Consider the following 23039-nt stretch of genomic DNA (forward strand, 5'->3'; position numbering starts at 1 on the left):
AGGAGCAGACTTGCAGAATGTGCCCTTTGGAGATGTAATTTATTATATATGCCTAAGTGGGTTTTTTTGTTTGTGTGTTTTTTTAAAAAAAGCTAAAGTGGATAAAGAGAAATACTTTTAACTGATGGTATATGGAGGGGATTATAATCAATGTAATGAAACAAGCTATATGAATTGCTGAATGTGAAACTGATGATGTGCTCTGTAAACTTTCACTCAATCCACAATAAAAACCTTTAAAAAAAAAAAAAAGTTAAATGAACTCTAAACGGAATAGAATGCAAAAAGAAAATCACCAAGATATATTATAATAAAGTTTAAAACCAAAGACAAGGGGAAAATCCTGAAATCGGTTCAGGAAAAACTAAAGTTATCTATAAAGAGAACTAATAGAACTAAGCTCTGATTTCTCAACAGAAACTATGCTGGCAGGAAGACAATGGGATGACATATATAAAACTTTGAAAGAAAAAAATTGGCAACCAATAATCATATATTCAACAAAATTGTTCATCAAATATGACAGCAAAATTAGGAAGTTTCCAGATGAACAGAAATTAAAAGAATTTGCAAAAACTAGATTAACCTTACAAAGTATTACTAAAAGCTCTTTGGACAGACAACCAACAACAACAGACAACAACCTGAGACCAACATACATGACAGTATCACCTAGAACTCAACCCAGATATAAAAGTATTCAAACTAAAACAAACCTACAAGATGGAAAATAGGAAACAAGAGATACCAGTTTGCAACAACAAAACTAAGTAAATAGAAGGAATAATGTTATTTCAGAATTTCCAAATAAAGGAAAAATCTAATCAACTTCAAGAAAAAAATAAAAAATAAACCTAACTGTAACTCTCAAACTAGACCAAGCTTTACTCTTAGCTATAGCCCAATCCCTACCCCTAACACTAACCCTAGTCCTAACCATAACCCTAATTAGACCTAGTCATAGTCCTAATCCTAACTCTTTATGTCTACCCCTATATAGCATAGTGGTTACGAATCGGGCTGCGAACCTTAAGGTCAGCGGTTCGAAACTACCAGTCGCTCCGCGGGAGAAAGATGAGGCTTTCTACTCCCGTAAAGATTTACAACACCCTCGGAAACCCTGTACAGGGTCGCTATGGGTCGGACCCGACTCGATGGCACTTAACAACAACAACAAAATAGCTCCCTACCCCATGTTCACACCCCAAAATTACAGCCATGGAAGCCCTATAGGACAGCTCTGGCACTTAACAAAGTAGCATAGTGGTTACGAATCGGGCTGCAAACCGCAAGGTCAGCAGTTCGAAACTGCCAGCTGTTCCACGGGAGAAAGATGAAGCTTTCTGCTCCCGTAAAGATTTACAGCCTCGGAAACCCTGTACAGGGTCGCTATGAGTCTGAACCGACTCCACAGCACGTAACAACAACAACTCAGTAACTATTAATTTTTTACAATATAAGTTTCTTCCCCTATAGAATGAGAATAAGAGGGAAAAATTATTGCCACCAGGTGTTCCAAAATTGAATTTTATAATTTTATATTTAGTTCTCTTTTGGAAAAAATAAATAAATATGAGTTGTTGTTACGTGCTGTGGAGTCGGTTCAGACTCATAGCGACCCTGTACAGGGTTTCCGAGGCTGTAAATCTTTACGGGAGCAGAAAGCCTCATCTGTCTCCCGCAGAACAGCTGGTAGTTTTCAACTGCTGACCTTGCGGTTCGCAGCCTGATTCGTAACCACTATGCTACGAGAGCTCCTTACATAAATATGAGTAGGTCTTCTTATGTCCTCAGCCTCAGTTTCTTTGATCTATTTAACAAACCATTTATTTTCACGTATAAGAATGTTCTGGCCTTTGGAATTTGTCTATATAACATATATGTTATCAGTAGGCTTTTTATGCCATTTCATGTATTGTAGTATAAGTTTTTAAATCCAGTTTTACTCTATAGCATCTTGAGTCTACATTTTTGTGAGTGTCTGAATTATTAACATAATTTTCTTTTTCTTATTTTTGTTGTTGTGTGTGTTATTTTTCCAGTATTTGCTAGAGATGAAAAGTCTGATTTTACCTCCAGAACACATTCTGAAACGGGGCGATAGTGAAGCAATTGCCTATGCTTTCTACCATCTTCAGCACTGGAAGCGAATAGAAGGTGCTCTTAATCTGTTACAGTGTACCTGGGAAGGCAGTAAGTATTCTTTTCCAAATGTAACAGGAATCATTGCATTCACAAGCAGTGGTCTTTAATGAGATTGTCTGAGTTTCCATAAGGATTTTTTTGTTCCGATTGGTTTCAAAGTGAATTCAGTGCTGGTATATTTGTTTTATTGGTGGAAATGTTTAATGTATTTATATTGATACCACATTAAAGAAAAGCAGAATGAAAAACTTATGGTAGTCTGCCAATACCATATGTAATATTGTATATGGTATAGTATACATTGCTTAATGTACTATAATAAAATATGTTCATTTGAGTTATGTATTTGTAAGGAAAACATGCAAATTTATCAGTCCTTTAGTTTATAACTTTTTTTATGTGGTTGAGCTATTTTTCTAATACTTTAAAAATTGAACTATTTTGAACTACCTACTAGATCATTTATTTGTAACTTATAATTACCAAATAGGTAAAGATGCTAAATCAAAATATATTACAATTCTCTTTAAAAGTATACCACAGCTATTAGTAAAAATTCAAAAATGAATTTAATGCTCATTCATTAAAATTGATTAACCCTATTGGTCCCTAAACTTTGTAATGAAGTGCAAAGTTTTTGTTATAAAAGCCTCACAGAAAATTCTTAAGATATTTTTAATTATGGAATATTTTAAATTTTCAGTGGAAACATAGCAATTTCGGATAGCTGTCAGATACCACTCAAACTTTTAGCGTGGCATAGATCACAGTTTTAACATTAGGCTGTTCTCTGTTTTATTCACTGTTATCATAGCTTTACAAAGCTGGGGGTTTTGTTAGTTGCTATGGCCTGGTGTGGAGCTCTGGTAGTCGTAGTGATTACGAATCAGGCTGCGAACCACAAGGTCAACAGTTTGAAACTACCAGCTGCTCCGCGGGAGAAAGATGAGGCCTTCTGCTCCCATAAATATTTACAGCCCCGGAAATCCTGTTCAGGGTCGCTATGGGTCGGAACCGATTCAATGGCACTTAACAACAACAACAACAATGGCTTGGTGTGGCGCTGTGGGCTAATGCACCAGACTGCAAAGCCGTTTGAACTGTAAGGTCAGTGGTTCAAGCTCACTAGTCGCTCCTTGGAAACCCTATACAGGGCTGCTATGGGTCGGAATCGACTCTATGGCACTTAAAAACAACAACATGATAAAAAGAAACACTAGTCAAAAATCAGTGTAGAGTGAGGATAACAGTGATTTCAAGGTCAGAGAGCTGGGTAGTGCCCAACAGGTTCCTACATCCCATTAGTAGACAATGATAATCATTTAAGAATGAAATAAGAAAATTATTTTTTTCTTTCAACTTTAGTGTTGTTTTTTCTTTTTTAATGACTCCTAGGAGCTCTGGTAGCATAGTGATTACGAGTCCAGCTGCCAACCTCAAGGTCAGCAGTTCGAAACTACCAGTGGTTCCGCAGGAGAAAGATGAGGCGTTCTGCTCCTGTAAAGATTTACAGCATCGGAAACCCTGTGCAGGGTCACACTATGAGTCAGAACCAACTCCACGGTACTTACCAACAACAACAACAACAACAAGTTGTTGGACATAAACTTTTTACGTTAGTTAGACTTTCTACTTAATAATTGGAGTCCTAGTGTGACACTGCAGGTTAATGCGTTGGACTGCAAAGTCAGTTTGAACCTCAAGGTCAGCAGTTCAAGTTCACCAACTGCTCCTTGGGAACCCTATACAGGGCCACTATGGGTCGGAACCAACTCAATGGCACTTAACAACAACTTAGTAAACAGAAGCTGTAGCTATTTCTTTCAGCTTAGGAGCACCATTTAAAACTTACTGAGACATTAAAGATACCATGCATCCTTGAAGCAAGAAAATTTGGGAACCTCTTCATTAACCATTTAGTATGGGTCAGACACTGTGCTTGACATTGATCATATAAAGATTAATAAAGCTTGGATTACATACTTGAGGACTTGAATGGCAATGTGCTTTATTTCTAGGAGGGTATAAGCTCCTTCGTTTAAAAAAATTGTCATAAGGTTGATTCTTCAAATGTGACATGAATGCATATCTCTACTCTAACACTTCTCCATTATCTTGATACTAGCCACCCACATGACACTTTTTCTCTCTGACCTTAACCACCCTGGAGTTAGTTCAGAACTTACAAGTTAAAAGGCCTTTTTCCTTTGAGATGGACTACCCACACAGCCTTTCTCTGACCTCTACTCAGACAGAACTAGGCCTTCACAAGTTAGGACTCTGTCCTTCATCCCCCTTACTGGCTCTCACTGCCCCCAGTGGGTTTGATAATTCCCTAGAATGACTCATAGAATTCACAGAGCCTACTTATACTTACATTGATCCATTTATTTTAACCAAAGAATCACATCAGGCCCAGCCCAGAAGGCCTCCAGTTGTCCCCAGGAACATGCCATACCTTCTCCTGTGCATGGGCATTCTCTACCTTTACAGAAACCCAACTGCTTTGGGGTTCAGGGCCTTTTATAATAATGTGTATGCATGATTGGGCCTCAATTCCTGGCCATGGTTGATTGAAACCATGAGTATGCATGATTCATTGCAACATGCCCCCCCCCCTTCAAAGGTTAACTGACAGGTGGGGTCTACATAGCCCCCAGTTGTTTGCCTAAGACCACTGTCTTAGATGTAAAAAAAAGAACCTTGATCACTGGCAAATCCCAAGGTTATTTTTATAGTACCTGGGACAAAGGCTAATTCAAGTTCTTTGTCCTACAACTCCTCAAAATCAAATATTCAATCTAATTTTTCCTGTGTATGTTTAAAATGTTTACTCTTCCACTTGGCACTTAGGAAGTTTTCATTAAGTATGTGATTTGTACTGTATTTTACGAATAATCATCTTAGTGGGTAGTTTCTTAGAGTTATCCCTGATTTGCTCTGTTGACTCTTGAGGAATCACTATTTTGTGTAACAAAATAAAACCTATATTTTTACAAAAGTTTGTAGAACCAAATACTTAAGGAGAAACAAAAATCTTAATACAGTATTGAAGAGGACTTAGCTAGATGAATAGATCAATAACCAAAAAAGCCTATACCCTTTGCCAAAGAGTTGGTTTTCCACTCATAGTGATATTTCTTCTTTCAGAAATCCGCAAGAGTTGTTGTTAATCTAGACCAAGGCTTAGCAAACTTTTCCTGAAAATAGCCAAATCATAAATACTTTAGGCTTTGTGGTCCATTAAATCTCTATCACAACTATTCAACATGCTTTGTAATATAAAAGCAGTTTTATATACTATATAAATGAATTTATGTAGCTTTGTTCCAATAAAGCTTTATTTACAAAAACAAATAGGCTAGATTTGGCCAAATATCCATATTTTTCTGATTCCTAAACTAGATTAAACTCAGCTCATTGAAAATCTTGGTAAATTTCACATACATTGTTAGTAGACATTGAGAACTCTTTCAGGTTGCCAATAATTTCAGGTTGCCAGTTATACACATTGTAGTTTTATGAAGTTAACTGTAAGAAGTGGAATTCATACCCAGGGAATTATCTACTGTGTTTATAATGAGGAGACTGAAGCAAAGAAGGACCCAGCCAGTCGGATCATCCATCACTCCTTTAGTTTTCTTCCAGTCAAACTAGAACATTCATTATTCTCTAAATAAATCTTATTCTTCCTCTTATTTGTTCTTTTGTTCACTTTGTTTCTTGAATCTAAGTACCTGTCTTTTTAAAAGTACTATGTGAAAATTTTATAAAAATGTCTCGAAAATAGCTTTGATCTGTTATATAGACTGGTAATAAATGAGACAGAACTGAGTGTCAACATTTGTATTTTTTCCCTCAGCTTTTAGAATGATTCCCTACCCTTTAGAGAAAGGCCATCTATTTTACCCCTACCCCAGCTGCACAGAGACTGCTGATAGAGAACTGTTACCCAGTAAGTAAATATACTTCCATTTTCATAAACTTAAAAGTAGTTGTGAGTTTGTTTTTTATAGTGCTCTTCATTTTTAAAGTGTCTTTGGTTGAAATTCAGGACAGTCTTTAAATATTATTTTAGCCATTTCTAGGATGCTATTGAATAATTTAGTTGATTTCTAAATATTTATTGAGTAAAACAGTATGATCTTTAGGATAAACACTGGACTGCTAACCACAAGTTCAGCGGTTCTAACCCACCAGCTGCTCCTCGAGAGAAAGATGAGACTTTTTGCTTCTGCAAAGATGTAAAGCCTCGGAAACCCTATACAGGGTCGCCATGAGTCAGAGCCAACCCAACAGCACTTAACAACAACAAAACACTGTGCTAGATGGGATTGGAGACACAAAGATAAGAATATTAAAAAGAGCAATCATTTTACAAACATTTAAAAAGAGATAGTAACAATTCTTGACAAACTTTCAAAAAGTAGAGGTAGAGGGAGCACTTGCCAACACATTCTGTGAGACCAGTATTACCAACACCAAGCAAAGACATTAAAAGAATATAAACTATAGAACACTGCCTCTCATGAAAATAGATACCAAAATCCTTAAGAAAATATTAGCAAACATAATCCAACAACATATAAAAAGGGTTTACTATGACCAAGTGGGTTTTACCACCCTAATTCAAGGTTGGTTTACATCTGAAAATAATATAATATAACATAATGATAAAACAGAAGACAATAGTTACAGAAAAACCATTTGGCAAAATCCTGTATGTCTTCATGATAAACAGAAGACAAATACACACAACCAAAAAAACTAACAAAACACTTCTCAACAGACTATGAATAGAAGGGAATTTCCTTATCCTGATAAAGGGTATCTAGCGCGTAGTGGTTACGAATCGGGCTGCGAGCCTTAAGGTCAGCGGTTCGAAACTACCAGCCGCTCCGCGGGAGAAAGATGAGGCTTTCTACTCCCGTAAAGATTTACACCCTCGGAAACCCTGTACAGGGTCGCTATGGGTCGGAACCGACTCGACGGCACTTAACAACAACAACAACAAGCTAACATCAGACATGAAGTCCTGGTATGGTGCTGTAGGGTAATGCACTGGACTGCAAAGTTGTTTTGAACCAGAAGGTTGGTGGTTCAAGCTCACCAGCTGTTCTTTGGAAACCCTATACAGGGTCGCTATGAGTCGGAACTGACTCAACAGCACTTAACAACAACAACAACAACAGCATCAGACTTAATGGTAAAAGACTAAATGTTTTTTCCCTAAGATCAAGAATACAAGAATGTCTCCTTTCACCTCAGTATTATTCTGAAGGCTCTGGACAGTGCAATCAGGCAAGAAAGAGAAATATTCATATTGTAAAGAAAGAAGTAAATTTTTTTTTCATAAATGACTATGTAGAAAATTCTAACAAATTCACAAAAATACTATTAGAATCTATTAATAAACAAGCTCAGCAAGGTTGTAGGATATAAGGTCAATATAAAAAATCATTTGTATACCTATATACTAGCAATGAACAGTCAGAAAATGAAATTAAGAAATTTCTAATCATAGTAGCATCAAAAAGAACAAATTATTTAGGAGTCACTTTTACAAAAACGTGTACACTAAGAACTAAAAATATTTCTGAGAGAAATGAAAGTAAATCCAAATAAAGGTAAAGGCATTCTATGTTAATGGATGGATTGGAAGATCCAGTATTACTTAGGTAGCAGTTTCCCCCCTATTGATCTATAGATTGAATATAAAACCTACCAAAATTCCAGCAAACTTTTAATTAAAATTGACAAATACACGTTTACCATAAAATTTATATTGGAAGGTAAAGAACCCAGAGCAGCCAAAACAATCTTGAAAAAGAAGAATGAAATTGGAGTGCCTATATCCTGATCCTAAAAAGAACAATCAAGGAGCTGGGAAGAGAATAAGAAATATGTAAGGTTATAATTGCTGTGGACTTCTGGTGTGGCACTGTAAGATAAACACAGGACTGTGAACTACAAGGTCAGCAGTTCAAACCCACCAGCTGCTCCTTGTAAAACCTGTACAAGGTTCCTATGAGTCAAAAATTGACTTGATGGCACTTTACAACAAACAACAACATGATTGCTGTAAGTTTTTCTACATAGCGCTCACCTTCAAGAAACCAAATATATCTAAATAACTTCTGTTTGTCATAGTTGCCAGAGTCGATTCCTACTCATTGCAACCCTTTGTGTACAGAGTAGAACTGCTCTGTAGGCCGTGACCTTCCAGAAGTAGATCACCAGATCTGTCTCCCAAGGCCTCTGGGTGGGTTCCAACAGCTAACCTTTCCACTACTCATTAAGTGTTTAACTGTTTGTGCCACCCAGGGACCCCAAAATTTACACTTAACCTTTCTTCTTATGATTTAACCAAGAAGTAAGTAGGCATGCTGCAAGTTTCCTTGTATGAATGACATAAACCTGTGCTACCGTTTTTACGATACTGTATCATTAGAAGTGAATTTAAGAAGTAATGTTGCAGTTTTAAAACCATCAAACTGAAAAAATAATTCGATGAAAATTTAGGAGAATTTTTGGTAGATTGAATAGGCTAAATAATTTTCTTCCAGGGTGTTTCTTTTATCCTTTGGGATAAGTGAACTCTTCTTTCTGTGAACTCTCTAAGTGCTTTATGTACTTCTCAGTCTTCCCTTTTGTTTATTTAGGTTTTGAATAGTGTAGTCAGTGTTACTGAATTGTCCATGTGTTTTATGTACATTTTCAACACAGTGAAATTTAAAAGATGATACCCATACAAGTAACAGAAGTGAGATACAAAACAATAAATGATATCTGATCCTCTGAAAAAATGATAGTTGTCATCAAGTTAATGCTGACTCGTGGCAACCTCTACTCATAGTGACCCATGTAAAACCGACCAAAACCATCATCTTCACCATTGTTCGTGTGCTCAGGTTCATTGTTGTGCCCACTGAGTCTTTCCAACCTAAGCTTTGCAACTAAAGGGACTCATCTTCCAGCACAATATTATTAATCTTCCCTTTTAGATTGTAAATGCCTTGAGGACCAGAACTCTCCTTATTGTTATTTTGTCTCTGTAACATTTATCACAAAATTTAATACTCAAGAAATGTTGTTTGTTACTAAAAGTCATTATTTTGTTCTAGTAAAATATGCCTAGCACAATGTACGTACTCAAGAAACTGCTTACCCTACTCCAAACTCCTAGGCTACATACCAATTAATGGAAAGACTCATAGATAAACAGTGGGTTAGGAGCTCTGGTAGTGCTGTTAGATAAGCACCAGACTGCTAATTGCAAGGTCTGCAGTTCAAACCCACCAACCACTCTACAGAAGAGAGATGAGGCCTTCTGCTTTCATGAAGAGTTACAGCCTTAGAAACATCATATAGAGTTGCTATGAGTTGGAATTGACTTAATGACAGTATCTTTAGTGGAGATACATATACACACACATAAATATGTCACAAAGTATTGCTATAAAATCATATAAATCTTTGTTGAATAAAACTGTCAAAATGTCAAACAATTGTTTCTCACCATATCCTCCATCTAGGTCTATACACTTCTAATTTTCCTCTTTTTTTTTTTTTTTATGTGAAGATGTGTTCATTTTCTTTTAGAAATAATAATTTATTAATTATTTCCCTTTTTAAAACTGTCTGTTTTATCTCAAAATCTGTTTGACTTCATTGCCATTTGGAAGTTCTGTTTCTATACTATTCCCTCTTTTTGTTTTGTAGTTTCCTTCGCTATAAATTGGTGTCTCTGGTTCCTTATTTTAAGTCTTGTAAGGCAGTGTTTCATTCTGTTGTGCATTGGGTCATTATGAGTTGGAACAAACCTTGTGAGGTGCTATCGGGTTAGTTCCAACTGATAGAGACTTCTACATGTGGATTCCTGCTGTGGTGTTGTAAGACCAGCACTGAACTACAAACTACAGGGTTGGCAGTTCAAAGCCACCAGCTCCTCAGAAACTCTATATGGGGTCGCTATGAGTCAGAACTGACTTGAAGGCATTTAACAACAACAATGTATCTGGATTGGGGTGAAAAGATGAAGGTTTCTGCTCTCACAAAGATTTACAGCCTCAGAAATCCTATAAAGCATTTGCAGAAATGACTGAAAAGCACTTGATGACAACAACATAACTGGATTGATTTCTGGGTAGTATTGTCATATATGTTAATCTCAGGTTGTTGTCTGCTATTGTTGGTTCTCAGTCCAAAGGACATCGTTCAGATTTCTTGTCAAATTAGTTTGGTTACTACAAATTCTATTCATTTCTGTTTATCTGGAAAGGCCCTAATTTTGCTGTCATATTTGAGGGACACTTTTGCTGGATACATGATTCTTGGTTGGCATTTTTTTTTTTTTTTTTTCTTTTAGAATTTTGTATGCCATTCATTGCCTTCTTGTCTGGAGACTTTCTGCTGAGAGATCAGAGTTTAGTTTTATTGGTTCTCCTTTGTAGTAATTTTTTGTTTTTTCCGAGCTGCTCTCATGACTCTTGTCTTGTCTTTGGTTTGGGAAAGTTTGATTATGATATGTCTTGGTGATTTTCTTTGGGAATCTGTCCTGCTTGGGGTTCATTCAGCTTCTTGAATGGTTATCTTCTCATCTTTCATGGTTAGGAAAGTTTTCTTCAATTTTCTCTGTGCTTTTTTGTCCTACCTTCCTGTTCTCAAGTTCCAACAACCTGTAAGTTATTCTTTTGATAGTGTCCCACATAAATCTTAGGCTTTCTTTGGATTTTTTTCAATCTTTTTTCTGATTGTTATTCTAACTTTCTAGTACTAAGAGATTTATCTTTACGTTCATTAATTGTGGCTCCCATTGATTCAAATCTACTCCTTTGCCCTTTCAATGTATTGTTCATTTCTGAAACCTTAGTATTAATCTTCTGGATTTCTAATTGCAAGTTTTGTATTGTTTCAAAGTTTACATTAATTTTGTCTGTCCTTGTAGTGTTTTTTCTGAATTCTTCTAAAGTTTTTTCTGTGTTCTTGCTTTCCTTGATCTTGCTGTCAATCTTTGAAGAGACATAAATATCATTCTTTTGAATTCTTTCTCAGGTAGTTCCATTATCTTTTCTTCTTCAGCAATGTTTTCTGGCTCTGTATCTTGGTTGAGTCACTCTGTCTTGTTTCTTCATGTGAACTAAAATTTTCTGTTGTCTCAGAGACATTCTTGTGTCATTGTATTTGTATTTAACTGATGATTGTTTGTTGGTGTTTTCTTAAGCTCTCCCCAGCTGTCTCCTGGTGAGTATGTATGGGGAATGGAAGCCGTTCTTGGTTCACCATTAGTGCAGCTCAGTTTAGGGTGGGTTTGGCTGGTGTTGGCTGCTGTTAGTGTTAATCAGGAGGTATAAAAGCTGGTATTGGCTCTTGCCCACTGGGTGGATCTGCAGAGGGTACAATTGTGGTTAGGCTGTGTGGGCTTAGTTTCTGTCTTCTTTTCCATCACCCATGTGAATCTATGCCACCAGGTCACTATCTGTCTCTCTCCAAAGCTGCCAGCAGAAGTTCAAGATGGCTGAGCTGCATCTAGCTGGGAGTGTGTTCACCAATCAGTTTCCTTTTTTTGCTACCTTTGCTCAACTTCTCCTCCCAGTAAGCACCCATTCCCCGTCTCTAACCTTTCCTCTGAAGCTCAGGGTTCCAGGATTATCTGTCTGTTTCATTTTCTTTCCATATCTTTGTTGTAGAGGGTTGGTACAGCATGTCTGTCTAGTACACCATCTTGCTAGAAGTCTCTCAAGGTCTATACACTTCTGAAGGTGACGTTTTCTTCCCCCAAAGAAGTCTGTGTGCTCTCAATTAATACCATGTCAAAGTGGCAGCTTTGATATCCTGGAGGGACTCAGATAACTCCCTTTTTAAAATGTTCTTTGAGTTTGGGGAATAAACAGAAATCTAAAATGGGCAACATTAGGAATGTTGGTAAAGTTGTTGATAGAATAATGTAAGGTTTCCAGATGAAACTCTCATAGGACAGTCCTTGCTACCCTCAAAGAATAAGCAGCTGATTTGTTGTAGTAGAAAACAATTCCTCAATGCTAATTTCCGGGCTTTTTTTTTTTTTTTTTACCAATATAGTTCTCAATTATCTTAAAACTTCTTCCTACTAAGTACTAATTCTATCAAGATTACCACTTTAGTTAACAGTCACCTTCTGAGCTGACCTTTGTGCCTTGACTTTAATTGGTATAGCAGATAACCTGAGAAACCACAGTTCTGATTGGACCTTTTTTTTTTTTTGAAGTTACTCTAAACTAGACTTTGTTGTTGTTTTTAAGTGCTGTCAAGTCAGTTCTGACTCACAGCAACCCTGTATAGGGTTTCCAAGGAGCAACTGGTAAGTTTGAACCACCAACGTTGTAGTTCAAACCAATCTCACAGTCTAATGCTTTATACCACAGCACCAAACCAGGACTCCTAAGGAGACTAAGACTAAGTTGCCTGCAGCTTTCCACTGATGGCCATTGTTGTTAACTGCCATCAAATCTGTTCCAACTCATAGTAACCACATAGAGGGTTTCTGGACTTCAAATTTTCAAGGGAGCAGAAAGCCTTTATCTTTCTCCCATAGAGAAGCTGGTGGGATCGAACTGCAGACCGGGTGGCTCACAGTCCAGTGCTTAAACATGTTTTGTTTGCAATAAACCCATGTGTGTATGAACTATTGGTAAATAATCATTTCAAGAGGTAGCCCATTATCAAGAACCAATGTATTGAAGGAAGAAGTCCAAGCTACAATGAAGGCATTGGCAAAAAATAAAGCCCGAGAAATTGAAGGACTACAAACTGAAATGTTTAAACAACTGATGCAGTGCTAGAGACACTCACTCATCTATGCCAAGAAATATGGAAGACATTTACCTGGCCAACCGATTTGAAGAGCTCTATATTTGTGCACATTCCAAAGAAAGGTGACCCATTGGAATGTGGAAATCATAGAACATTATCACTAATATGATATGCAAGTAAATTTTTGCTGAATATAATTTAAAAATGGTTGTAGTAGTACATCAACAAGAAGCTGTCAGTAATTCAAGTCAGATTCAGAAGAGGACATGGATGAGGGTTTCATTGCTAACTTCAGATAGATCTTGGCTGAAAGCAGAGAATACCAGAAAGACATTTACTTGTGCTTTATGTACTATGCAAAGGCATTCAATTGTATGGATCATAACAAACTATGGATAACATTGTGAAAAACAGTAATTCCAGAACACTTAATTGTGCTCATGAGGAAACCTGTACATAGATAAAGAGGCAGCGGTTCCTACAGAATAAGGGGATATTGATGTTGTAAAGTGCCATCGAGTCGGTTCCAACTCATAGCAACCGTGTATAGTGTTTCTAAGGAGCAGCTGGTGAATTTGAACCACCGACCTTGCAGTTCTAACTTACCTATCGTTCCAGTACATTATCCCACAGAGCCACACCAGGACTTTAAGGGGATACTGAATGGTTTAAAATCAGGAAAGGTGTGTGTCAGGAATGTATCCTTTCACCATACTTATTCAGTCGGTATGATAAGTAAATAATTTGAGTAACTGGATTACATGAAGAAGAACATGCCATTAATGGAAGAGTAGATAAACTTTGGTACATACACATAATGGAATACTATACAACATTGAATAATAACGATGAATCTGCAAAACACCTCATAACATAGATAGATGAACCTGGAGGACATTATGCTGAGTTCAATTAGTCATTCACAAAAGGACAAATATTGTATGAGACCACTATTGTAAAACTCAAGAAAAGCTTTTCATACTAAAAGAAACATTATTTGATGGTTACTAGCGGTGGAAGGTAGAGTCCTGCTGTGGCGCTGTGGGCTAATGCATCAGACTGCAAAGTCATTTGAACTGCAAGGTTGGTGGTTCAAGCTCACCAACTGCTCCTTGGAATCCCTATACAGGGTTGCTATGAGTCGGAATTGACTCGATGTCACTTAACAACAACAAGGGGTGGGAGGGAAGGAGTTCTGGTTACAATTGTTGTTGTTGTTGTTGTCAGGTGCCATCGAGTCGGAACCGCCTCATAGCGACTCCATGCACAGCAGAACGAAACAATGTTCGATCCTGGGCCAACCTCACCACCGCTGCCACCCCCGAGTCCATCAATGATGCCACCTGGCCGATCCATCTCGTTGGAGGTCTTCCTCTTTTTCTCTGACCCTCCACCCTACCCAGCATGACATCCTTCTCCAACGATTGTTTCCTCCGGACTACATGTCCAAAGTAGGAGAGACGAAGCTTAGCCATCCTGGCCTCCAAGGAGCACTCTGGCTGCACTTCTTCCAAAACAGATCTATTGGTTCTTTTGGCAGTCCATGGCACCCTCAGTATTCTCCTCCAACACCACAACTCAAAGGCATCAATTCTTCTACGATCCTCTTTATTCACTGTCCAGCTTTCGCATCCATATGAGGCTATTGAAAACACAATGGCCTGGGTCAGGCGCACCCTAGTCCTCAAGCTGACATCTCTGCTCTTCAATACTTTAAAAAGTTCCTGTGCAGCAGATTTGCCCAGTGCAATAGTGGTTATGAATCGTGCTGCAAATCTTAGGGACAGCAGTTCAAAACTACTAACTGTTCCATGGGAGAAAGATTAGGCTTTTTGCTCCTATAAAGATTTACAGCCTCAGAAACCCTATACAGGGTTGCTATGAGTCAGGACCAACTCAATAGCTCTTAACAACAGCAACAATATATTTATCAATTATGTATTATTGTATAATTGAGAAGAATTCATAAAGCTTGACAATTAAGAGGTGGTGGTGGTTATTGTTGTGTGCTATTGAGTCAATTCCTATGTAACAGAGTAGAAATACCCCATAGGGTTTTCTTGACTGTTATCTTTATGAAGCAAATCCTGGGTCTTTCTCCTGAAGACTCCTGTGGGGGTTTCAAACTTCCAACCTGAATGCTTAACCATTGAGCGACCATGACTCCTTTAGGTGGTCAAGGTGGTTCTGACTCCTGGTGACCCTTTATAGAGTTCCTGAGGAGTGTCTGGTGGGTTTGAACTGCCGACCTTGTGGTTAACAGTCCAGTGCTTCTGCTACAGTACCACACCAGGAAGTCACTGATGTTAAGTACCGTGGAGTAGGTTCCACCTCTTAGTGACCCTGATTTTGGTTTCTGAGGCTGTAAATCTTAATGAATCACTGACCTCATGGTTCGTAGTCCAGTGCAGATCCTTGAGAGTCATTGCACTCCCTTAGGTCATTAGAGAAATTTCTTCTCCTTTCATAGGATGGTGGTGGTGGTGACAGTTGTTCTTCCTGTTTTTCCATTTTAACATAAACAAATATATTTTAAACTAAAGGCATGAATCATTAATTGTAGAACATTAATGGCAAGAATATATTATATTATGGTAATGTACTTTGTCTAAAATAATGTACCCATCTCCCAAATAACTAGTATAAAATTAATTTAGCATAGTCATCTGAATATTAACTTGTATTATCAGAGCCATAGCCTACAAGACCAGACAATTTGCTTTTTGGCAGCCTCTATTAATTCTGACTCCATCTGGGGTGCTACTCATTTACAAATTCCAGGAGTTTGGAGAGGGGGTTATACTTAAGGTTTTGTTTGATTGTATTGTACATTGTTAGACTGTTTTTGCTTTTTTCTATCTATGGTACAGTGAACAGATTTTTAATAACATGGAGTTCTAATACCTGGGAGTACTGAATGTTTTTTTGTTTATAATTCTCCTTCAACCTTGATATGACTTAACAGCACTCTGGAATTTGCTTATGAATTTCATAAGTTCAGACTTGAACTGTTCCCCTAGTCCACATAGCTATTTTGTTGTCTTTTATGCCTCCTGATAAATTTTTTTTCTATAAGCCAGTGATGAAATTTAAACTTACTTCCAAGGGAGTGTTTCTGTACTAGTTATCCATTATATTGTTAGTCAAACAATGATTGACAAATGAATCTGTAGAAAACAATCCAAAAAGAAATAATTAGGTCTCTCGTATGGTATACAAAGCTCATATTTTAGGAAATTATTTTATGAAATCTATGTAGTTTTCAGCCTTATAAGATGAGAATGATGCTATTTATCTTTTAGCGTTGTTGGAAAACTTGAGTGAGCTAATATAAATTAAAATACCTTGTAAACTATAAAGTGGTATGCAATTTAATGTTAGTTTTCACTGTCATAATAATAACTATTGGCATACATAAGTATGTGTTCTCTGTCTTTCAAAGACCAGGATTTTTTTCTTTTGTTTTGCTGGAGGAAGTTGGCCTCTCAAGGGACAGGGAGAGATTAAACGGCTGCAGGTTTTTTGGGTGCTGAAATCACAATATTGTCTATAATTTTGAATGTTTCTAACTTTTAAAAAAATTCTCTGGAATTTAAAATAGTTTAGTTTTTGGTATATGCTTTTGAATATAATTTTATCATAGCTCCTGAAGGAAACAGGTGTATGTAATCTTCTCCGTGAACTGTTAACTTAAAAAAAAATAAAATTTATTAGCTGGCCCTGATTCAACACTGAATTAGTCACCCCTTACTTATGCAAGATAGTAGATCAGAAATTTCTGGGTTAGTGTCCAGCCCTGAACAGTCAACTTCCTAGACTAAATGAAGCTCACAGTATAACCGATATTATTGAGCACTATAATAGATTCATTTCCATTGAATTATCAAATGTTAAACAATTTTTAAATTTCAAATGGTACAGCGTTGATGGTTGTATGCCGTGGAATTGGTTCAGACTAATAGCCATCCTGTATAGTGTTTCTGAGACTGTAAATCTTTGTGGGAGCAGAAAGTCTCATTTTTCACCATAGGAGCAGTTGGTAGATTTAAACTGCTAACCTTGCAGGTAACAGCCAACTTGTAACCCATTATGCTGCCAGGGCTCCTTAAATTTCAAATAAGATAAAATTCAGAAAAGAGGGTGAGAATGGTGTATGTATGTTCAGCTGTGAATAATTTCTTTTATAATGATGAACACAAGCCTGGTCCTTACAGTTAAAAAATATCCCAACTGTTGGACCTTTCCCACATATTACACCCCTCCATAGTCCTTGATAAGGAGCTCTGGTAGCGTAGTGGTTACAAATGGGGCTGCGAACCTTAAGGTTCAAAACTACCAGTCACTCCACGGGAGAAAGATGAAGCTTTCTGCTCCTGTAAAGATTAGTAGCCTCAGAAACCCTGTACAGGGTCGCTATGGGTCGGAACCTACTCGATGGCGCTTAACAGCAACATAGCCCTTGATATCAGTCACCACTCCTCCCCTCCCTCAAGTCCCAGGGCTCTGTATCACAATGCAGTGTCTCACAAAACTCGCAGTTGTCAAAAGAAACAACTCAGGCAGTTGTGGAGGCTGACAAGTCCCAAGTCCATAATTCAGAGATCAGTCTGGAGGAGTCTACTCACCCATATCTCTGGGGCTAAGAAACCCAAATTGGTAGGTCTGTTGGTGTACTAGGCTGGAGGATTGGTGAGTCAAGGCAGGTGATGGGTTGAAAGTCCCACAAACTGGAGATCAGATGTAATGAGCCAGATGCAAGATAGGGCAAGAGAGCAAGCTTTTCCAAAGCAGTCTTCTAAATTGAAATCAGACCTTGTCCCCATGGTAAAGTAAGGGTGGTGACTTAAGTCACACCCACTACTAAGGTGGGGGCATCCTTAATCCTTAGTCCCACCTTAATCTTTACTCCTTAGCAACTCATTTCAAAATGGGTCCATAATCGCAGGCATAGAGGCTAGGATTAGATGAGGCATTCTGCTCACATAAAGATTTACAGCCTTGGAAACCCTAAGCAGGGTCACTATGAGTCGGAACCTACTCCACGGTACTTAACAACAACAACAACAGAAAGGAGAAATTTGGCTAAAAGGACCATAAAAAATAATTAGCTGCCCTGCAATTCTCAACAACAAAAATAAAAGAAAAACAGCAAAAACTAAGATATAAATATTTGACTAGTGCTGGTACTGAAATGTCCAATCATTAGAAAAATAATACCTGGGTAATTGTGGTAAAGCATGACATGGACTTAATTTATAGTCAGAATCCTAGGACTTCCATTTTCCAGTTCAGTTTTGATAGTGGTGGTGGTTGTGGTTGTGTACAATTTTTATAGTACTCCATGAAATGCTGTGGACTACACACTGGACTGCTAGTCATAAGGTCACAAGTTCAAATTCACCAGCTGCTCCATCGAAAGATGAAACTCTCTGCTCCTGTAAAGATTTAGCCTTGGAAGCCCTATCACACGGTCGCTGGGAATCAGAACCAACTTGATGGCACACAACAACAACAATGAAATGGCACACTTAGAATACTTATTAATAAATGGGAAAACAAACTACTAACTAATGGCTCTGGGAACTCACCAAGCACTTGTTTGTTTATTAATCTCTATACCAGACTCTGAGCTCCCAAAGAGCAAAAATTGTAACAACTTACATTTATTAAATTCTTATAGTGTCTATCATAACTCCAGAGCAACTTCTAGACTGTTTTGCAACTTACTCACACACTAATAAGTAGCAAAACCTTTTTTCAAAACCACATCAGCATGACTTTACAATCAATGTTCTTTCCCGTATACCATTCTGTTCCCAGTCCCTAGCCCAGTTATTTGGCTATATTGATATGCTGTTGATGTACAAATAAATAATGAATAATTTTCCTCTACCTTGCTTGGTCAGGGACTATTTGTTCTTGTATTCAAAAATTAATTTCCTTTTTATTTTTCAAAATTATATTTTATTTGAAAATACTAAGATTGGTTCACACTATATTCTTGAACTAAAATCCATTTCTACCTTTTTTCCTTTGCAGCTTTTCATCATGTTTCTGTTTACCCAAAGAAAGAGCTTCCTTTTTTCATCCATTTTACAGCAGGACTGTGTTCTTCTACAGCAATGTTAGCCCTCCTCACACACCAGTTTCCTGAAATCATGGGTGTTTTTGCTAAAGCTGTAAGTATGATCTCAAGGACTTGTATAGAATATTTGTAAGGCACACAAGAAGCCGTCTATGATCTGTCTTTGCTAAACCAGTTGGGTGGCAGAATATATCTGTTAACTAAATCACAGGAATTGTTTTGTAAAGTTGCTGCCATAAATATTTCAAACATAAGTTTTTGGTGATTTGAGTTATCTTTCTGTTGCTTACGTATTTCAAGGATGCAGTGCTATAACAATATAAATTTGTCTTTGTAGATCAGTTTGGGTGGTAAACCTAACACTTGCTACCAGTTAAAGAATAATCTCTTTTAACATTAATGCATTTTCCTTGACATTTAAAAAGAGAGTTCCCTGTTTTGTAAACACTCCTTTATTTTTGTTTTTGTAAATGAAATAATTATTTCTAAGGATTTGCAGAACATTCAAGAATGCATGTAGGACAGAGACTAAGTAGGTAAAATGGGACATTTGTCCTGGGTATGGAATGTGCCTCTTTGCTCAGAGTTTCTCTGTTATTGTATTTACATATTCCTCTTGATTTCTCCCCACGTTGGGTGTAGAACCATTTGTAGACTTTTATTTTCATTTCACCCTTTGGTTTAAAGTGCTTCCCCCATTTCCTGACCTAGAAAGTAGTGAGGACTGAGAGTAGGAAGGGTATCCCATGATTATCTGCTCATCTCCATAAACTTATTAAGTAGTGTACACTGGCTCAAAGTAAAATTGCCTAAGATAATTTCTTTGAAGTCTCCAAGTCTTTTAAAAAACGCATCTTTCTTGTACATATTTCCATTTTTACTAGGTTAAAATCCACAAATAAAATATCAATTTATTATATTTCTAAATACAAAAGCACTAAGATCCATAGGAAAAATACTGCCCTTCCTTGATAGTAAATCTTCTCTGTTTTTCCTGTATACCTCCATTCTGACTTCCTGCTTCCTCACCATTCCTTTTTCTGCCTTAATGTTCATTTATAGGATAGTTTGTATTGTGCCTTAAAGACCAGTTCTTTCTTCTGGCACCGATGGTAAGACCACTGGTTTCCCTTTTCTCTTGAGATCACCTAACTAATGTGTTAAGTTGCCATTGGCTGTAGGCCTAGGAGTCGGAGACTGCATTTGATTCCAGGTCAAGCTTCAGAAGAACAACTTCCCACTGCTGTGCAGGGAGTATAGATATTTGGGTTGGAAACAATTTTACTTTCTTTCAGTGTAAAAAGGAAGCTTAATGATTACACCATAACTCTGTTGTTTGCAGTGGTACTGATTGAGGAGTGCTCCCCAAACTGAAATGACCTTACTGTATAACCTGGCATGGAGTAAAAATGGACTAGAAAGGGAATCCCATCCATTTAACACCTGGGGGAAAGTGTGCAAATGTGTATTTGAGATTATCGGCCAGCAATTGGAGAGAGAGTTCTTGAATTTCCTCTGGGTAGTGGAATGGGAGCAAGGTTAAATAGAGCAAGAAGATGTAGAATCTGGAACAGGCATGCACCAATTGTTAGTAGTGTGTTTCCATGACGTACTGACTTAAACTAACGTGGTGTGTGTTCACTGTGTACACTGTACATCAACATTCGTATTAGTGCCTGCCTTTCCCTCAGAGGTGACTGATGGCACCAGAAGACCCTTTAACATTATATAGCACTCTTCTAGCAGAGTCGGAGAATGACTAATACCACATTTTAAAGTGGAAGCTCCTTTTTTAGATCAATGTTTCTAATTTACTGTGATTCTAGTTAATAAGTAATAAAGAATCACTCTTCTTTGATATTGATATAGTTGGTAGTGAGCCTGACTGTGAACTATTACAGACACATTATTTACATGTGCGTTTTAAATGCCTAAAAGCTAAGTACTTACTCAAAGTACCTGCAGACCCATAGCTGGTGTGCAGCAGTTCCAAGGGCAGGTTCCATTTAAGAGTTAATGGAAAATGAGTACAGCATGGGCATTCTCCAGCTTATAAACACAACGTATACAGACAGATTGACAGCAGGGAAACGTAACACTCGATTCTACTTCACCCACTTAAAGTGTGGTCTGTGGACTAGGAGCAGCCCACAGCAGGAGCTTGTTAGACAGAGCCTCAAGCACCACTCCAGACTTCCTGGGTCAGAATCTGCAGTGTAAGAAGGTTCCCAGGTGATCCTAGTTACACATTTAAAGCCTGTGACGTCCTATGTACTCTCCTCTACCCGCAATTTGAGGAATTTAGAACACCTAGATACTAGTGTCCCCCTTTTCCCATGGAGAGGGAGCAGCACTGCAGAGTGGTGGAGCATGACTTTGGAGCCAAACTGCTTTGCTTTAAACTCCAGCCCTGACACTCAACTGTGCAGCCTTGGGTAAATGACTTCCCCTTTTTCACTGACTAAGAGTACTGGCCTCATTAGTTTTTGTGATGGTTAAATGAATTTGAAATTTGTCGAATGTTTAGACTGTGTCTGCCCATAATAAGTACTAGATGAATGTTAGCTGTTGTCACCATTATCATAGTCATCGTCATCATCCTCACCAAAGTGCAGCTAGAGTGGGAAACTTACTTATAAATGGTGATTATTGTTGTTGCTGTTAAGTGCCTTTGAGTCAGTGTGACTCATAGCAACCCCACATAGGATTTCTGAGGAGTGGCTGGTGGGTTTGAACCTCCGACTTTGCAGTTCAAACTGACTTTGTGGTTCAGTGCATTATCCTGCAGCACCACACCAGGTGATTAGGTAACATTAAAACAGTACCATTAGAACTATAGGGCATCCTGGTAGGTAGCATAGTGGTTATGAGTTGGGCTGCTAACCAAAAGCTCAGCAGTTTGAATCTACCAGCCATACCATGGGAAAAAGGTGAGGCTTTCTTCTCCTGTCCAGGGTTGCTATGAGTCAGAAGTGACTCGAAGGTACACAACTACCACCATTAGAGATATACTTCCGGTGCATTGTGCATTATGAACTACAGAAAGGAGAAATATTTCAAGTTCTAGGCATGGGCAGACTGCTTTATAGAACCTGTTGGTAATTTGCAAATAACCTCTGTTAGGATTTTCAATTGAGTCAGATATTTGATGGCCAAATAAAGCAAGCAGAAAGCAATGAAGAATCTTCTAAAGGAAATCAATTCCATAAAAATTTCCAAATTTCTTCTGTTGTAACCATTATGTTTTCCTCCATCTTGTATTTTTTTTGTATTGTGGTAGAGCAAATGCAATTTGAATTTGTTAAAGTACAGTTATAAAAATTGCCTTTTTTGTGGAGCAAGGCACTGGGGATTAATGATTTTTAATTTAAGATCAGGTTTAGATAAACAGAAGAGAACAAACTAGAATGGTTAGTGAATTAAACGCCCCTTCTTCCTTTGCATGATATAAAGCTATATGGGGTAAGACTTCATTTTCAGCAAGTTATGATTTTTCCCTCTGACTTTTCTTCTGGCTGAGATGAAAACCTAATCTGACATTAGACATAGAGCGATGGAAAAAAAAGTTGCATAAATCCCTGGAGATGTGGAATGTGCTGATATGAGTGCTGGTATTCTCTAATGCCAGAATTCCTGAAAAAGGAAAAATTGCCTTTAAGTGGTAGGTCATTTTCTCACCTGCTTTGAAGCCTGCTGGGTTAAATATGAGAGTTCAAAGTAAGGGTAGCCAGCAAACCAACTGAACTGGAATCTGATTCTGCTTATCTGAAAGAAGCTTCTTTATTTAAGAGCAGCACTGCCCTTACCTTAGAGAACTACTCTTCATCTACTCCAGGCCCTCTCTTAGTGAGGGTTTGGAGGGCATTATCACAATAGTGAAAGACTAAAGGTGGTCTTTGGGAATTTGGGGATTTTAGCTTACTGATGATGAATTCAGGTTTTTGGCATGAGACTTAAGTGCTTTGAATTCAGAAATGTGTTTGAATATAAAAATTCCCTAGTTCTAGGGTTTTAATTA

General features: G+C 37.7%; 1 protein-coding gene across 3 annotated transcripts in view; it reads left to right on the plus strand.

Annotated features, from left to right (window-relative positions):
* Window positions 1-19275, plus strand: part of ST7L (suppression of tumorigenicity 7 like) — a 140037-nt gene extending 120762 nt beyond the window's left edge. The window contains exons 12-14 of one of the 3 annotated variants that reach the window (XM_006865909.1): window positions 2043-2193; window positions 6008-6100; window positions 18976-19275. In XM_006865909.1, the coding sequence (XP_006865971.1) occupies window positions 2043-2193; window positions 6008-6100; window positions 18976-19154 (423 nt within the window). In that variant the 3' untranslated portion in view covers window positions 19155-19275. Of the gene's footprint in view, window positions 1-2042; window positions 2194-6007; window positions 6101-18975 lie in introns of those variants that run through there. The other 2 variants (XM_006865911.1, XM_006865910.1) reach the window with 2 other exon arrangements.
* The last annotated feature ends 3764 nt before the right edge of the window (window positions 19276-23039 follow it).

Source organism: Chrysochloris asiatica, unplaced genomic scaffold (genome assembly GCF_000296735.1).
Source record: "Chrysochloris asiatica unplaced genomic scaffold, ChrAsi1.0 scaffold00085, whole genome shotgun sequence".
In the NCBI taxonomy this organism is placed as follows: Eukaryota; Metazoa; Chordata; class Mammalia; order Afrosoricida; family Chrysochloridae; genus Chrysochloris; species Chrysochloris asiatica.